Source organism: Hemiscyllium ocellatum, chromosome 9, assembly GCF_020745735.1.
Source record: "Hemiscyllium ocellatum isolate sHemOce1 chromosome 9, sHemOce1.pat.X.cur, whole genome shotgun sequence".
Classification (NCBI taxonomy): domain Eukaryota; kingdom Metazoa; phylum Chordata; class Chondrichthyes; order Orectolobiformes; family Hemiscylliidae; genus Hemiscyllium; species Hemiscyllium ocellatum.
The window spans coordinates 60,261,471-60,280,447 of record NC_083409.1 but is presented as its reverse complement, the minus strand read 5'-3'; the positions used below and the strand labels follow the sequence as shown (position 1 = coordinate 60,280,447).

Sequence of the window (18,977 nt, the reverse complement as noted above, 5' to 3'; positions counted from 1 at the left end):
GCAATGACCTCAAGCAAAATAGTAAGGCCCATGATAAAGAAGTTAGTTCTTGAGAGTATATCACAAAGAAGTAACAAGACTTTAGCAAAATCAGTGAAGTTCATGAGATATCATCATAATCTTTTGACTGGTTTGTAAAGGCTCCTAATCTGTGAAACATTCCATTGTTACCTGAAGTGGTAAAAATGCTCCCCCACTATCCACCAAGTAAATACAAGGCAGTCCATTTTGAATTGCAATGTCCTGGGCTCTCAGCTGCTTCTTCACTGTGATTGGGTAGGCTGTCCCTCCTTTGATTGTTGCATCATTAGCAATGAATACACACCAAACGTCCCTGACTTTTCCTACTCCTAAACAGATGATGTAAAGATAACAAATAATTAGAAGATGACATTCAATCACAATCATAATTGCAAATTTACTTTAGAATTAATGTGGTCGATAATTTAAACTATTGAGATCCTGGGCCAAAGTAAGAGAAAATAAAATAAATCAAGCATGATGTACGGTTTGTGACTCAGTGACCCAAATGCAAATGGCAAGGGCATGAACAAGAATAAAAAATTGTATCATAGTTTCTCCTCCAATCGTTTGCTACTGCCTATTACCCCAGTTCACATGATATTAAATAGTCCCTTAGACGAGCTACTAGTTTCATTTAATATGAATCAATTATTTCAGATCAGAAAATTGCAAACAAATCAAGTTGTATCATTTTATGAAGTCTGTCCTCACTACTGCAGGAGTCAGAATTATGAAAGTTCAATTAAACATTCACATTGTTACAACTGACATTGTCTACATATGTAGCATGTGTTTTAGTAAAAGGGTAGCTCTTTTAGTTTGACATTCACAAGCTAAATAGCCAGAAATGTTTTATTTTAGAGACATAGACTTATTTATCATTTCGCACTAAGTACAATAGCTTCTCTCCTGGCAACTCTGATAGACACTGATTATTCATAACTTAGCAAGGACACTAAGGAATTTGTTCTCTTTAAATTGTTAGACTTTCATTTTAGGATCAGCCTGATTTATTGTTCAGTTCAGCATATTTGGTTACTCGCTTCTTCTCTTCATTTGCTTTGGAGCAGTGGTTTAAAATATTGCTTATAATCTAGATTATTGCTTATTTTAAAATATCTGGCACTTTGTCAAAGCATGTACAAGGTATTGGATGTTTTGTAATTCACTTGGCTACATCAGAAATTGCCAATTTGTTTAGTTGTTTATTGTTCTGGTTTGAATTTTATCTTGACATTTAGAGCATTAAACTACTTCCTTTTTAGCGTGGTAAAATAAGTATTATTCTCACTACTATCATCTATGAAATTACTATCTAATTAAGAAGTTTCATAATTATTAGAAAATATTATAGTCCTGTGTCCATACACAAATATTTGCTACAGGCATCATTGGATAGTAATTGGAAGCAGGATGGTTGATTATTTGTCTCTTTTTTACACAAATTTGTCCATTTTGAATTGCAATGTCCTGGGCTCTCAGCTGCTTCTTCACTGTGATTGGGTAGGCTGTCCCTCCTTTGATTGTTGCATCATTAGCAATGAATACACACCAAACGTCCCTGACTTTTCCTACTCCTAAACAGATGATATAAAAATAACAAATAATTAGAAGCATGGGAGTGAAAATTTTCCTCTGTCTGAGTGGATGCAATGGAGGCGGAGAATTTGGGAAAACAGGATGGAGTTCTTGCAAGATATTGGGTGGGAGGTTCAGTCCAGGTAATTATGGGAGTCTGTGGGTTTAAAAATGTCCATCTGTATACTGTTGTCAGAGTTGGAAACAAAGAGGTCAAGAAAGGTGAGGGAGGTGTCTGAGGTAGACCATGTGAATTTAAGGGCAGGGTGGAAGTTGTGGGTGAAGTTTACTCCATGTGCAATTGAGAGTAGTAATAGAAGGATAGAACAGCTGAATGTGTGGCTGAGGAGCTGGTGCAGGGGAGAAGGATACACATTTATGGATCATTGGCATCTTTTCTCAGGTAGAAGTGACCTGTATAAGGAGGACAGGTTGCACCTGAATTGGAAGGGGGCTAATGTAATGGTGGGGAGATTTGCAAGAGATAGTACTGATAAATTAAATTATTTATTTCAATGCAAGAGACCTGACAGGTAAGGTAGATGAATTCAAGGCATGGTCGAGAACATGGGACTGGGATATCATACTGCAAAAGAGATGCGACTCAGAGATGGACAGGACTGGCAGCTTAATGCTTCAGGATACAAATATTATAGGAAGGATAGAAAGGGGGGCATGAGAACAGGGGGAGTGACATTTTTGATAAGCGATAACAATATGACTGTACTTAGGGAGGATATACCAAGGAATACGTCCAGTGAAGTTATTGGAGGGAGCTTAGAAATAAAAAAGGGATGATCATCTTATTCGGATCGTACTATAGACCCCCTAACAGTCAGTGGGAAATTGAGAAGCAAATTTGTAAGGAGATCTCAATTATCTGTCAAAATAATAGGGTGGTCATGGTGGGGGATTTTAACTTTCCTAACATAGACTGGGACTGCCATAGTGTTAAGGGATCAGATGGTAAGAAATTTGTTAAGTGTGTGTAGGAAAATGTTCTTATTTAGTATATGGATGTAACTATAACAGAAGGAGCAAACCTTGACCTACTCTTGGGAAATAAATCAGGGCAAGTGACTGAGGTGTCAGTGGGTGAGCACTTCGGGGTAACCGAACATAATTCTACTACTTTTAAAATAGTTATGGAAAAGGATAGACCTAATCTAAAACTCAGTGCTCTAAATTTTGACAGTATTCGGCAAGAATTTTCAAAAGTTGATTGGCGGTGGATATTTGCAGGTAAAGGGATGGCTGCCACGTAGGAAGCCTTCAAAAATGAAATAATGAGAGTCCAGGAAGATTATGTCACTAATAGGGTGAAGGGCAAGGCTGGTATTTACAGGGAATGTTGAATGATTAGAGAAATTGAGGTTGTGGTCAACAAAAAGGAAGCATATATCAGTATAGACATCAGGGGTTGAGTGAATCCCTAGAGGTGTAGAAGGATAGTAGGAGTATGCTTAAGAGGGAAATCAGGAGGGCAAAAAGGAGACAAGAGATAGCTTTGGCAAAAAGGGTTAAGGAGAATCCAAAGAGTTTTTACCAATACCTTGAGCATCGGGGCTCTCCATTTTTGTTTCAGCAGCAGGAAGAGCACAAGTGTCGACAGGAAGGTGAATCACTGATTTAAAAACTTATCTTGTGAATAGGCAGAGCACATGCTGAGCAGGAGCAGACAGGGGACTGCTGAGTAAAGTGAAGTTACATATTTGGACGGTTGCATTACCTAAAACACTACTTAGATAGTATTTCCCACTCATCCTTCTCCTCCAACCAAAAAACAAGGTTCTGCATGCCAGATTGGTAGGGAAAGTAGTTCTTTTTTCATTCTTTATTTTTCTACAGTCTCTTTGGGAGTTTAGAACAGTGGGAAATGGCGGTTAGGGCAATTGAATGTTCCGTCTGCAGAATGTGGGAGGTAAGGGTCACCACTAGTGTCTCTGCTGACTTCATCTATGGGAAGTATACCCAACCCCACGTCCTTGAAAACCACATTAGGGAACTGAAGCTGGATTAGAATTAACTTTGGAGCATTCGGGAAGCAGAGGGGCTTTACTGAGAGGAGTTACAGGGAGGTAGTCACACCTCAGGTCCAAGAAAAACGCAGGTGAGTCTTTCGGTCCGGGATGGAAAGGAACCAGCAGGCAGTGCAGGGAACCCCTATGGCCGTTCCCCTCAATAACAAATGTACCATTTTGGATACTGTTGGGGATAGGCCATGGGGTACAGGTCTCTAGCACAGAGTCCGTCCCTGTTGCATGGAAGGGAAGGTGGTAGATGAGCAGAGCATTGGTCACTGGGGAGTCCATAGTTAGGGGGACAGATGGGAGGTTCTGTGGGAACGAGAGAGACTCACCGTTGGTGTGTTGCCTCCCAGGTGCCAGGGTTTGTGATGTCTTGGATCCCGTTTCCAGGATCCTTGAGAGGCAGGGGGAGCAGCCCCAAGTCGTGGTCCACATAGGCACTAACGACATAAGTAAGAAAAAGGATGGGGATTTAAGGCAGAAATTCAGGGAGCTAGAATGGAAGCTTAGAGCTAGAAAAAACAGAGTTATCATCTCTGGTTTGTTGCCTGTGCCACATGCTAGCAAGGCGAGGAATAATGAGAGAGAGGAGTTGAACAGGTGGCTACAGGGATGGTGCAAGAGGGAGGGTTTCAGATACCTGGCACTCATTCTGGGGTAGGTGAGACCTCTACAAACAGGATGGTCTACACCTGAAACAGAGGGGTCCTAATATCCTGGGGGGACCATTTGCTAATGCCCTTCGGGAAGGTTTAAAGTAATTCAGCAACTGCATGTCCTTGATAAGTATGTACCTGTCAGGCAGGGAGTAAGTGGTCCAAGCAAGGGAGCCATGGTTTACTAAAGAAGTTGAATCTCTTGTCAAGAGGAAGCAGAAGGCTTATGGTAGGATGAGATGTGATGGCTCAGTTAGGGTGCTTGAGAGTTACAAGTTAGCCAGGAAAGACCTAAAGAGAGAGCCAAAAACAACCAGATGGGGACATGAGAAGTTGTTGGTGGATACGATAAAGGAAATCTATAAAGCTTTCCATAGATATATCAGGAATAAATTAATGACTAAAGAAAGATTAGGGCCAATCAAGGAAAGCAGTGGGAAGTTGTGCATGGAGGCCAAGGAGATAGGGGAAGCACTAAATCAATATTTTTCATCAGTATTCACACTGGCAAAAGACAAAGTTGTCGAGGAGAATATTGAGGTACAGGCTATTAGACTAGACGGGATTGAGGTTCAAACGGAGGAGGTTTTAGCAATTCTGGAAAATGTGAAAATAGAGAAGTCCCCTGAGCCAGATGGGATTTATACTAGGATTCTCTGGGAAGCCAGGGAGGAGATTGCACAGCCTTTGGTTTTGATCTTTATGTTGTCATTGTCTACAGAAATAGTACCAAAAGACTGGAGGAAAGCAAATGTTGTCCCCTTATTCAAGAAGGGGAGTAGAGACAACCTTGATAATTATAGACCAATGAATCTTACTTTGATAGTGGGTAAAGTGTTGGAAAAGGTTACAAGAGATAGGATTTATAATCATCTAAAGGAATAAGTTGATTAGGGATCGTCAACACGTTTGTGACTCACAAACCTTATTGAGTTCTTTGAGATGGTGACCAAAAGGGTGGATGAGTGTAAAGCTGTTGATGTGGTGGATATAAATTTCAGTAAGGCATTTGATAAGCTTCCCCACAGTAGGCTATTGCACAAAATATGGAGGCATGGGATTGAGATTGATTTAGTGGTTTGGATCAGAAATTGGCTCACTGAAAGAAGACAGAGGATGGTGGTTGATGGGAATGTTCATCCTGGAGTTCAGAAGGATTTGTTTTAGGTCCACTGCTGTTTTGTCATTTTTATAAAAGACATTGATGAGGGCTTAGAAGGATGGGTTAGTAAATTTGTGGATGACGCTAAGGTTGGTGGAGTTGTGGATAGTGCTGAAGGATATTGCAGGTTACAGAGGGACAGAGATAAGCTGCAGAACTGGACTGAGAGGTGGCAAATGGAGTTTAATGTGGAGAGTGTGAGGTGATTCACTTTGGAAGGAGCAACAGGAGTAAAAAGTACTCAACTATGGGTAAGATTCTTAGGAGTGTAGATGAGCAGAGAAATCTCGGTGTTCATGTACACAGATCCCTGAAAGTCACCACCCAGGCTAAAAGGGTTGTTTAGAAGGCATGCCGTGTGTTAGTTTTTATTGGTAGAAAGTTAAAAAATCACACAACTGCAGGTTATAGTCCAACAGGTTTAATTGAAATCACTAGCTTATGGAGCACTGTTCCTTCATCAGGTGGTTTATTAGTAGTGCGATTGAGTTTCGGGACCACAAGGTCATGCTGCAGCTGTACAAAACTGTGGTGTGAGAGCACTTGGAGTATTGCGTACAGTTCTGGTCACCACATTATAGGAAGGATGTGGAAGTTTTGAAAAGGGTGTAGAGGTGACTTACTAGGATGTTGTCTGGTATGCAAGGAAGGTCTTATGAGGAAAGGACTTGAGGCTGTTTTCATTAGAGAGAAGAAGGATGAGAGGTGACTCGATTGAGAAATACAAGATAATCAGAGGGTTAGATAGGGTGGACAGTGAGAGCCTTTTTCCTTGGACCGTGATGGCTAGCACAAGGGGACGTAGCTTTAAATTGAGGAGTAATAGATATAGGACAGACATCAGAGGTAGTTTCTTTACTCAGAGTAGTAGTAGAGGCATGGAACGTACTGCCTGCAACTTTAGTACACTTTCCAACTTTAAGGGCATTTAAATGGTCATTGGATAAATATATGGATGAAAATGGATTAGTGTAGGAAATATAGGTTTCAGATTGTTTCCACAGGTCAGCGTAACATCAAGGGCCGAAGGGCCTGTACTGCGCTGTAATGTTCTATACCAGAAATGCCTAAGTATGTATTTCAGGAAAGGAGTGACAGGACAGGTTAGGTCTTTCTGTTTAAAAAAACATAGGCAGAGGGTTGACCTAATAAGATATTGAAAATAATTAAACTTTTGATAGAATGCACAGAGAAATAAGAGAATATTTCTCTTGTGGGGAAGAGCATAACTAGAGATCATCAATGTATGACAGTCACCAAGACATTCAACAGAGAATTCAGAAGACATCTCTTTATGTTGAACGGTAAGAATATGGAAATTACTACAACAGGTTGCAATGAATAGCATAGGTGCATTTAAGGGAAGCTCAACAAGCCCATGAAAGCAAAGAAAACAGATGATTACAAACATAATTAAACTGGCCAGGATGGGAGAAGGCTCAAATGGAGCATAGGAGCATAGGATTACTCAAATGGCAAATTTCAGTGCTAGATATCCTAAATAATGTCAGAAAAATATTTATGACCAAGCCAGAAGTCAGCAACTCCAAATGATATTTGCAGAGAAAATAATGTTTTAAAATCCCAGAACAAAATCTCTTCCAGGAAAAGAAGATTTCAGACTGATAGTTACAATATTCTTTTGAAATAAAATAATCTGAATATTAATACCAGTTATGCAGCCTGCAGCAGGAATATCTCCATATGGCATTCCCAGGCCAGCAAAAGGAGACAGCTCCAGGATCTCCCCTTTGTCCAGAAGTAATTGTAAACGGTCTCGGACCAGGAGTTTTTTATTCCTCTGGGTGTGCCTCAAAATTGCTTTATCACCTCCACCCTTGGTTACCTGCTCCATCAGTTCCAAATACCTGTTTTTTTTAGAAACATTAATAATACAGAAATTCAATCAAAAATCTCTTTACATCAGACTTGATGCTAAAAAAAATAGAAAGGAGATGGGCAGCTGGGAATGCAGCAGCAAGTTGGAGACAGGAAAGAGAATGATCGCAGTGGATTTTGATCCATTTTCTAAATGCAGTCACTGAATATTGGGAACAAATATTTTTATACTGTTACACCACTACACGTAGACAGCTTGCCAACATTCACTGTTTAAATTCTGGAATATATTTCAGGCAATCTTGGAACTGAACCTTCAGAAAGAGGAGAAAAACTGATATGGATTTAAGGATATAAACTGTTTGCGAAAATAAATCAACAAACTATTCATTACTTGAGTCTTCATTTCCTACAGCCTTGAGAATCTGCCATTGATGGCCCCAGATTTGATTCCATCATCTGCTCCAAATATGGTGATCCTATTACTGGCTTTAAAGCCATTGGACTACAGAAGTAAAAACTAGTCCATGTTCGCTATCCACTCCTAACGGTACAACCAAGTTAGGTGACTTATGAATGTTTTGGCACTAGTGCATTGACTTGAAGCCAGACTTGTTTTGACACAGGGGGCATGGATTGATCACACAGGAAGGATAAAGCCAATCCTGCTTTCTGTAAGCAGAAAAACATCACCTAAATCTTGTAGGTGCTCAAGTCATGCTTTTTGAGGAGAGGTAAATTTGAGCCATTTCAACCAATAGTCCATGTATAATTTTTTCAAAACTTGAAATTAAATTTAAAAACTTAACCAGTGAATGACAAAGGCAAAAGAAGATTTCATCTTTTTCTTGAAGATGAAGATGAATATGAGAATAATAAAACATTTTTAGATCATGGCATTTAAAAGCTTACCCTACTGTTTGAAAGGGAAAACAAGAAGAAAGGCCCATGTGGTCCATATATTCTGCACTGGAGTAGAAATAATCAAAAACAGCATTGTGAACATCATGACATCACAACTGTTAGAGCAGTTTGTCTCTTGTGTTATACATTGTCTCTCCCTAACCAATGTGCAGAGGATATTACCTGAAAAGCCTGGAATAATTTCAGTACAAAAGATACTTGGCCTCAACTAGTCTCAATGGATAAATCAACTGAAAACAGATTATTCTTTGCATGATCACAGAAGTCTTTGTTTCATAAACTAGACTTAATACAATAAGAATATTATCACATTTAAAAATTAAATTTGGAAGGTTGTCATTTTCTATGATGATGTGGAGGTGCCAGTGTTGGGCTGGGGTGGATAAAGTTAAAAATCACACAACACCAGGTTATAGTGCAACAGGTTTATTTGGAAGCACTAGCTTTCGGTGTGCTGCTCCTTCGTCAGATAGCTAATGGAGTAGGATCATAGGACACAGAATTTATCTGTAACCTATGATCCTACTCCACTAGCTACCTGATGAAGGAGCAGCACACCAAAGGCTAGTGCCTCTAAATAAACCTGCTGGACTGTAACCTGGTGTTGTGTGATTTTTAACATTTTCTATGTCAGTGTCCCTGATAAGAGTAAATTTTAAGTCATCAAGAATATGGTCCTGATCTTATTAAGCCTTTGCGTGATTGAGTCAAAGTACATCTACTAGTTTAAAGAGGCTTGTAGTTCAGAGGTATTTTCCTTTCCTCTGGACCAGAAGATCTTGCTTCACACTCCACTTGCTTCAGAATTGCGTTATAACTTGTCTGAAATACCTATCTACTAGTTTTACATTAAATTCAAGATGCATTTATTATATGTTTATGCATTGGTAGTTGATTTTCTATCAATGATAGATAGTACCATAATCCATAATATAAAATGTTTGAGATGTCATGTTGTGAGTCACAATCTTTGTTATTTTATGGTAGAGCATATGCTTGTGCAATCTATATTCATCTGCCATCAATTCAGGAATTGAAAAATTTAAGGGTCTTACATGAGGGTTTGAACAAATGAAATCTTAAACTACAGGTTTTATTATATGGTTAGATTTAATTTATTGAATTATTTTTAAATATCTTTTAATGCCTTCAATCCAGTTTTTACTGCCTCTCCCAAAGTCAAGGGTTTGGATTTGATATTTTTATCCTGAGCTCTGTTAGCTGAGTCAGAAAATGCATCTGCAGTGTGAGATGTACCAAATTTCAAAAGATGAATCAGTTCTTCTCAATGAATTCTACTACTAGTATACTATTGTTTAGCTTTGATATCCATACATCTAAAATTTGGAAGAAAGAAGATACTTGACAAGCTTTATTACTGTAATTTTTATTTGAAGAGAGAAGTTATGTTATTCTGAGGATGAAAACCATGTCTGCCATGCTCTTGTGTTGTGTTCCATAAACTTTAAGAAGTTAGATAAAGGCTGGGTAAAGTATAAGCTTTAAAAGGTAACTTAAAGGGAAATGTTGGGGTGGTGATGGCAACAAGATGTAGTAGAGGGACAAAATGTATCAAGAATGTCTGCTGACATCCTGAAGACACTCTCACTATGGTGCAAAATATATATGCGCAGTACCTCTGCTGGCACTGATAGTGAAATCATTCTGTCCTGTTTGCTCATATTTATTGGACTTATTTGGGCATCGCCTTTTTTTTCACTGATAGGGCATTTCACAAAGCGTGCAAGTGCACAATTTTCCATAGTGCAATGTGAACCTTTTGGAGGTATCATGAGACAGTTGAATATAATACGTTATTGGAAGAACAAGGGTAGGGAGCACTGATGTGAAGGTTGGGAGGAGCGTGAGTTAGAGAGGGGAGAAGAGGGGATTGAAAGACACCCACTGAATATATCTTTCATACAAATCCCAAATCCATATGAAGCCCTGTAGCCATCAAGGTCCCTTTCAGTGCCACATCATACAATTCTACTTAACTCCCATCTGAAAGGAGGAGGAACAAAAAGATGATTATAGCAAAGTGAAGAAGAAAAGCAAACAGGAGATTCAAAGACATCAGAGACTGCATCATCTGATCAACATTATAAAATTAACTGGTTAGTTTAAAAACTGAGAAAACGTTTTACCATATAGAACAGTAATTTCCAAACTGACAAACATGGAATATATTCACTGCACAAGTATCTATATATTTACATCAAATGGACTGATTTGTCCTTTGCTAATTTTCTTCATTCTGGGCAAATGGTAAGGAACACACAAAGAGTCTGAAGAGACACGAAGCAAATAGGCAAAAAACTTGGCAGATAAAATATAATGTAGATAAATGAGGCTATGCACTTGCCAGACAGAAGAGAGAAATTGAATATTATTGAAATGGAGAAAGACTGCAGAAAGCTATACAAGAAGAGGATTTGGGGGTCCACATCCAAGGATCATAAAAAGATAACATCCAAGTTCAATGGGTAATAGCCAAAGCAAATGGAATGTAGGCCTTTGTTTTACAGGGGAATGGAGTATAAAGTAGGAAGGTTTTGTTAAAACTATTCAAGGCACTAGTCAGATCACAGCTGGAATACAGTGAACAGTTTTGGGTGCCTTCTGGCTGGCATTGGAGGCAAACCAGAGAAGGTTCACTAGGTTGATACAGGGTGTGAAGGGACTGTCATATGAGGAGAAGTTGGCTGGAGCTGTACTTATTGGAACATAGAAGAATGAGAGGTGACCTTATTGAAACAATATATTTTTAGGGGACTTGACAAGGTAGATATGAAAAAGTTGTTTTCCTTTGGGGACCAGCATAAATATGCAACCTTTTACTGTGAAGTTAACATAAAGATGATGCGATATGTCATTCTCAGATTTTACTGAATCTGTCAAACTCTATCACAGATGGCTGTTCCAGTTGGGTTATTAAGGATGTTCAAGGCTCAGATCTTTAATCAGTAAGGGAATCAAGGGTTATGGGAAAAAGAGAGGAAAGTAGAGTTGAAGGTTATCAGATCAACCATGATCTCAGTGAATTGCAGAGTAGACTCAATAGGCTAAATGGCCTACTTCTGCTCATCCACTTTATGGTCTTATGCTCTTCCTACACACAGTAACTTTGTTTAAATTGAGAAAGCTAGAAAGATGAAAGCCCAAATTTGAGGTAAAAATGCACAGGCACTGGTAAATGTCATTTGTATAAATTCTAAGATGAAATATACATGTCTACAAAATCAGCAATGCAAGGTTTCCTTCTTTGCAATAAATGTCTGGCAGCAATAAATACCTAAAAATTAGAAGTGGTTTTCTAAAACTGTAAAACAAAGCAAAGCATAGTCCAGCCATTGTTGCTTTACTTAAGATCAGCTAATTTGCCACTGTTCAAATAATCTTGTAATCTTAAGGTCCTTATGGTTTCAGTGTTGTGGTGGATTCACCAAGTCTACTGTTTCATACTTTCAATAAAGCCCATCTGTAACAAAACAAAACCTTACCTTTCACTACAGGCCATACTGTTGCGCAAGTTAAATTCAAAAACATGCCGGTGAATTGGCTGAATACTTCCATTTAAAACAGGATATGATTTTGTAAGGTAAGTTCTTATAAAACTGCTGTATGTTAAACAGAGAGGTAAGCAAAGTACATTCTTCCATGCAATTCCTTTCCTAAGAATTTGTCTCTTGAGACAGGTGTGGTCTGTCCATAATGTTCTCTGAGCATGAATACAATTAGGATGTTTTCTTTTGTTGGAGGTGCACGTTTTCTTCTGTCTTGTCAGGTATTCTTGGAATATGAAGCTGATGTTTAGCCTTGAACACAGCCAACCAGCAACCCATTTGGGACTAGTAACAAGCAAAAACACTTTAATAAACAATATGTTTATTCTCAATTCATTAAAATTTACAAACATACTCAATCTATTACAAGTAATGTTTCTAATGCAGTATACCATTTTAAGCAGGCTTTTCATTTTTATGGTTTCACTGTAGGTTATCCCCAAATGGTCCTTTCCCCAGGGAAGCAGAGCCCAACACTAGATGGCATAGGTTTAAGGTGAGAGGGGAAAGATTTGAAAAGGACCTAAGGGGCATTTTTTTCAGACAAGAGGGTGGTGCATGTATGGCATGAACTGACAAAGGAATTGGTGGAGGCTAGTACAATTACATCATTTAAAAGGCATCTTGAATAGGTATATGATAGGACGGATTTAAAGGGATATGAGCCAAATGGCACTAAATTAATTTAGAATATCCGGTCGGCAAGGACGAATTGGACCGAAGGGTCTGTTTCCATGCTGTGCAGCTCTGACCTTTTGCAATCTGTTGTTGAGAGAATGATTTGTGTTTAATTACTCAGTGAGAAACTGTAAATTTTAAGGCAGGAAGCAATTAATACAGAATAAATATCACTAAAAATTATTTTTCACCCAATTAAAAAAAACTTTCCAAAATAACAAACACACAAATAGTCATCTGGTCATACACAATTTGAGTATTCCTGAAAAAAGACATATTTAGTTGATGTTTTCATCTTGCACTCATCAGGACAATTTGAAAAACAGTAGCAATGCAAAAGAAAAAGAAACATGTTCGAGAGGAATTGGTTGGCGAGTGAACTTTGGTAGACACCACATAGAGAATATAGAGTTAATGACGATGAGGATTAACTGCCAAGCTTTGTTCACTGCAAATTTAAACGAATGGCTTGGATCTTATTCACCAAGGTTGGCAATAAGGCCGATTTTACAGTGCACGACAGTGTAGAAATCTCAAGTGTACATTAACTCGTGGAGGTAAGTTTGGAGCAGATAACAAGTAGCTGAAAATGTGTTGCTGGAAAAGCGCAGCAGGTCAGGCAGGATCCAAGGAACAGGAGATTTGACGTTTTGGGCATAAGCCCTTCATCAGGAATCCAACAGATAACCAGTAGTAAGGAACCATCTAGCCGATTTCTTAACTGGACTATCAAGAAAAGGGAGGTCAATTAATTGCTCCATTTAAAGATTAATTTGAGTGCAGAATGCCCATTAAGACATGTAAGGAAATTATCACATATAGCTGCAAATTCAAATATATATGTACCATCTGCACAGCAGAAATATATGAAGGATAGGAAGCTGAAGTGTCATTCCATCAAGGTCATGGATATCATGGAGAAGATGATTGAGAGAGCTGGGCCCAGCAGGGATCCCATAACAACACCATCCACTAGGCATACTTGCTTTCATTAGCCTGGAGCCCAACTGCCTAAGCTGCTAAGCTTGTAAGTTAATTGTGCAAGCCTGAAAACACCATCCTGTGGGATAATAGCTACCACAATCAGATTTTTTTTTTGACCATACAAGCGCATTCTCATGAATAAGGCAAAGACCATGACAATGAGTTCTGAAAATTGCTGTCAAACTCAGATTACCATGTAGGATAAGGCATCTCAAAATGTTTGAGTAACAGATGAAATTAGATGTTTCACACTGGTACTATACTATAGCAACACAAGCCACTAACAGAAAGCTACTATCAGGTCAAAAAAGATGCTCTGCCTATCATACAACTGAGTCATGCAGTATATCTATTTCAGTGACAGTAAAATGCTAGGTACATAGGCGTCACATCCCAAAGACTGATGGATCATATCAAAAAGCATATCTCTTGTTCACAAGAAACAAGGTGCTAACTATACACAACCAACCCACACTTGCAAATTTCAACACAATGTTCAATATTAGGTGTGATTCCACAATTGGAAAATATTTGCAAAATAATCGTGAGCATGTGAAGAGTCACATTGACAACCAAATTAGGATTGTCAAATGGGCTTAAAAAGCATTCTTGCATATACTGGAAGTTACACACATTAATACACACAACCGTGTTCTTTTTAGACATAAAAGGGCACGTACAAATACTGCACCTTATTCAGATCAACAAAATAGAGAACAGCCATTCTCTGCTTCATTTCTCAGGGCAATGCCTTGACCAATCAGGCCAACCCAGCTGATTTTAAAATCAAACAAAGCTTGGTCATTAATTATCAGTCATTATTAAAAGGTGTATTTTTCCACGGCAATGCCTTTACTGATTGGTATCCACTTGCCAAGCAGTCAGCAATCTGCTCTCATACAGTGTATATGGTTTGGATATGCCGGTGTTGGAATCTGTGTTACAATCGAGCCCTCCACAATCACCTGATGAAGGAGCGTCGCTCCGAAAGCTAGTGTGCTTCCAATTAAGCCTGTTGGACTATAACCTGGTGTTGTGTGATTTTTAACCTCATACAGTATAAATACTGTCTCAGGTAAAAACAAGGACTGAAGATGCTAGAAACCAGATTCTAGATTAGAGTGGTGCTGGAAAAGCACAGCAGGTCAGGCAGCATCCGAGGAGCAGGAAAATCGACATTTCGGGCAAAAGCCCTTCATCAGGAATAGATCATAAATACTGCCTTCCCTACATATTGGTATTTTTTCTGAACAGTCCTGATGAGAACAAGATAAAAAGCTTCAACAAAATGTGTATTTTATCAGCAATAACAAACATAAAATAGTAGCTGCTTTGTGAAAGGAATTAACAAGTTGCTGCCATTACTTGCCAGTATGAATTTCTTCTGACATACCTTCCACTATAAGGATTATCACTGAAAATGCTGCAATTAATTGCTCACAAATCAGCTGCCAGCTTATAGAATATTTTAGACTTTGGTCCACAATAAGGATTCATTGTAAATGATTAGCCACTGAATGCACAAATTAAGTGCTAAGGTTTTTTTGAAGACTAGAAACATACTTTTTTTAAATTAAAAGTCTACCTTTAAATCTAGCCTCAGTTCCTGGGAACTCTAACAGTCATATCTTGAATTAGTTTCACTTTTTTTTTTAAAACATAGCTCACTTTGGGGACAGCACCTACAATGCAACATTAACAATGGTTGCATTAAGTTGACAATAGCAAGAGGAATATCATAAAGATTGTTAGCATAAAATCTATGCCCCACTTTGAGTTATGAAAGCGTAGATGGTTGGTGTTGTATTTGTGGGCCTGCTTCCACACTGTAGGGATTTGCCCAATTATGGCAATTTTCAGATACAACAGAAGTTTTCAATGGTATTTCACAAGGTTCAGTATTATGACCACTTTTTAATTTATACTAATCACCTGGACCTGACATTACAGGGTATAATTTCAAAATATGGAGATGATACAAGACTTTGAGTAGTATAAACAACAAGAAGGAATGCAACAAACTTTGGGAAGACACAAATGATGAAATGAGCAGACAAAATACAGAAGAAATTTAATACAGAGAACTGGGAAATGATACATTTTGGTTAAAAGAATGAGAACAGAACATTAACGAAAGGGTACAATCCTAATGTATGTTTAGGGAGAGGCCTGGGTATAGAGGTACACAAATCCTTGAAGTGGACAGGATAAGATAAGAAGCTTGCTAAAATAAAGGATCCTTGGCTGAACATCTGGATCCCTGCGGTCCCCGACCCCTCTTTAATCTTTTCTGAATGCATTCTTACCAAAGCTGATCCTTCTCGAGCTGGACTCAACTATGACTTGAATGAGAGGAAACCAAATGGATAAAATACTCATGTCTGGCTAGCCGATTCCTTTAAACTCAATAGTGGAGGACTCAAGGTTCTTATACCCCTGCTCACAATCCATCCGTGCCGAATTGCAGTGACGGCACCAGATTGTTTTGGGGGAGGGGGGGAGGGGGCATGTGTCTCTGTTCCATGATCAGTCAATAAGCATGTACAATCGGTCTGGTTCTAATACTTATACCTTATTTTCTTAATACAGCTGGCCACAGATCATCCAGAAACACGGAAGTTATACATTTCCGTGTTCCTCAGGAGGAGCTGCGCACATGGCTTAAAACAAAGACATTTTACACTTTTCTTAAAGAAAGGTACAGGCCATATTCGTATTGTACATTCAGACAATTACCAATAAACTTACAAAATAAGCTTAACTGACAGCTACTCGGCCCAATGATGTTTCCTGGGAACCAACTTTGTTTTCCAACACTTAAGCCACCCTTATCACACTAACCGAGTCTTTGCATCTGCATCTGACGGTCAGTTTGGATGGCCAGTAACGTCTTATCTAATCGAGTTATTTCTATGCTGTAAAAGTAGCATTGTCTGTTGAGGTAGACTGTGATTAGTCTATTATGCAGATATAACAGGGTTAAAAGCCATTTTATGCAGCTTTTAGCAGAATTGTCAATTTGCAGCCTAGAAGACATTTTGTTATATTATTTGCATCCAGAAGCCATTTTGTTGCCACTTAAGTTAGTAAGAGCATGTGTTAAATGGTTATTCCTGACAACAATTAGTTATCTCAGATTGTATTCAGGTTTCAGATCCTCATGGCTTTATTTGTTGAGGAATAGAATATAAAAACAAGGAAGTTTGCCAACTTGTACTTTAAGGCCTTAGCTGGAATGCTGTGTTCAATTCAGGACACTATTCTTCAGAACAGATATCAAAGACTCAGAGAAGTCACAATAGTTGTTCATCAGAATGGCACTTTAGTTATGCAATGAGATAAGGGGGAAACTGAGGTTCTCAGAGCAGATACGGTTAAACTGAGATATCGAAAGTACAGGAAAATCATGAATGGCTATTAAAGTCTAGATAAGTAGAAGCTGTTTCCAATGAAACAGGGATGAAAAAGAATGGAAACATGTTTAAGGAGACTGAAAGAAAAAGATGGATAGATTTTTATTTTGCATAGAGTTGTGATCTGAGATGCACTGGCTGAAAGAATAATTGAAACACTGAATGGTACCTCTGAAAAAGGAATTTGGTAATCAAAGTTTGTGAGAAGATTTGTAGCTCGGGTGCTCGTTGTTGTGGTTCTGTTTGCCGAGCTAGGAGTTTTTGTTACAAACGTTTCGTCCCCTTTCTAGGTGACATCTTCAGTGCTTGGGAGCCTCCTGTGAAGCGCTTCTGTGCTGATTCCTCCGGCATTTATACTGGTTTGAATCTACCAAAATGTTAGCTCTCCTGCTCCTCAGATGCTGCCTGACGTTTTTGACTCTTTAATTCCGAGACTATTCCCTCTAGCTTGAGACTCTCCCATGAGGTGGAAAATCCTCTCAGTCCCTTAAGAATTCTATATATTACCATCAGATTACCTCTCGTCATTCTAAATAGCAGGGAGTACAGCCCCAAACAGTTTAATCATTGCTCATAAGACAATGCCTCCAAAACCAGAGAACATCCCAGCAAATCTTCTTTGACTGTCTCCAACAAAATTACATTTTCCTTAAATATGGGGACTAAAACTCTTCTCAGTACTCCAGATGTAGTCTACATAAGACCTTGTACAGTTATCGTTCTGATGAAGGGCTTTTGCCCGAAATGTCGATTTTCCTGCTCCTCAGATGCTGCCTGACCTGCCGCGCTTTTCCACCACCACTCTAATCTAGACTCCAGCATCTGCAGTCCTCACTTTGGCCTTGTACAGTTACAGTAAGAGTTCCCTACTCTTTTACACCAAACCCTTTGAAATAACAGTCACATTCCATCAAACCTTCCTGACTACCAGGTGCACCTGTGTGCTAACTTTCTGTGCTCAAGTCACCCAAAGTCCCTTCAGTGTTATGGCTTTCAGTTTCTCTCCATTTAACTATATTCTATTCTTCTGCCCTCCTTTCCAAAGTGCACAACAGCTGTTGGGCCTGGGAGGGATTATAATGAAAAGTGGCACTAATATATTGATGTTTCAGAGTTAAATCCGATTAAAGCAGGTTACATCAGTGACTGTTTTGCTCGGATATTGTAAAATCCAAATCGGATGTTTTGATGAAATTTACAATCCGCGTGACCCCTCCGGGGAAGGCGGGGTAACAGCATTACCCGGGTCCGAGGCCTGAGGCCCAACCGGACACAAGCCGCTCACTCAATGCCCGCCACTTACGCTGTTAATTGCCGGGACATTTCTCCAGCAGATTTCCGCCGCTTCTCTCGCCGGAACTTTACCCGGAGGAGGCAGCGCGTGGAGCCGGAAATGAGAGCCAAGGGCCCGGCTTGGCCGAGCCCGGCCCTCCCTCCGCGGGGCCTGCCCTCCGCGGTCAGAGCCAGGCCCCGGTGAATGTCTGTCTGCGCTACTTTTTTTGGACGTTAAGCGCCGGTTTTCCGGTGTCAGAACAGTGACAGTCCTGACTTTTTTTTCCGAAGAGACAATGGCCCGAGCACCGATCACCATCGGGATCTCTATACCCTCACACTACAACTGGACTCATAACACCCACTCCCTTCCCCCATCACCATCTGGACTCCTATATGTCCCATCATAAACAGGATCCCTCAAACCCCTTCCCCCATCACCAACTGGACGCCTTTATTCCCCCATCACCAATTAGATCCCTCTAAACACCCCATCCCCCCATCATTATATGGACTCCGACATCACCCCCATCACCAATTGGACCCTCATATGTCCCCATCACAAACTGGATCTCTTAAATCCCAGACCCCATCACCATCTGGACTCCATATAACCACTCCATCACCAGCTGGAACCCTATATGCCCCCATCACAAACTGGATATCTCATCCACCTTCTCCCATCATCAACTGGATCCCTCAAGTCCCTTCCCCATCACCAACTGGACCCCGATATGTAAATGATCCCTCAACAACCTTCCCCCAACCTGGCCATCACCATCTGGACCCCCCTGTAACCTACTTCATCAACTGGACCCCATAACTCCCGCATTACCAACTGCACTCTTATATGT

At 39.6% G+C, this 18,977-nt stretch overlaps 1 protein-coding gene across 1 annotated transcript in view; it reads right to left on the bottom strand.

Annotated features, from left to right (window-relative positions):
• Positions 1-18,467, bottom strand: part of si:ch211-198n5.11 (methylcrotonoyl-coenzyme A carboxylase 2) — a 73,246-nt gene extending 54,779 nt beyond the window's left edge. The window contains exons 1-4 of the mRNA XM_060829783.1: positions 18,155-18,467; positions 11,714-12,061; positions 7,119-7,315; positions 172-350 (exon numbers count right to left, since the gene is read on the bottom strand). Of these exons, the coding sequence (XP_060685766.1) occupies positions 172-350; positions 7,119-7,315; positions 11,714-12,061; positions 18,155-18,174 (744 nt within the window). The 5' untranslated portion in view covers positions 18,175-18,467. The remainder of the gene's footprint in view (positions 1-171; positions 351-7,118; positions 7,316-11,713; positions 12,062-18,154) is intronic.
• Between the last annotated feature and the right edge of the window lie 510 nt (positions 18,468-18,977).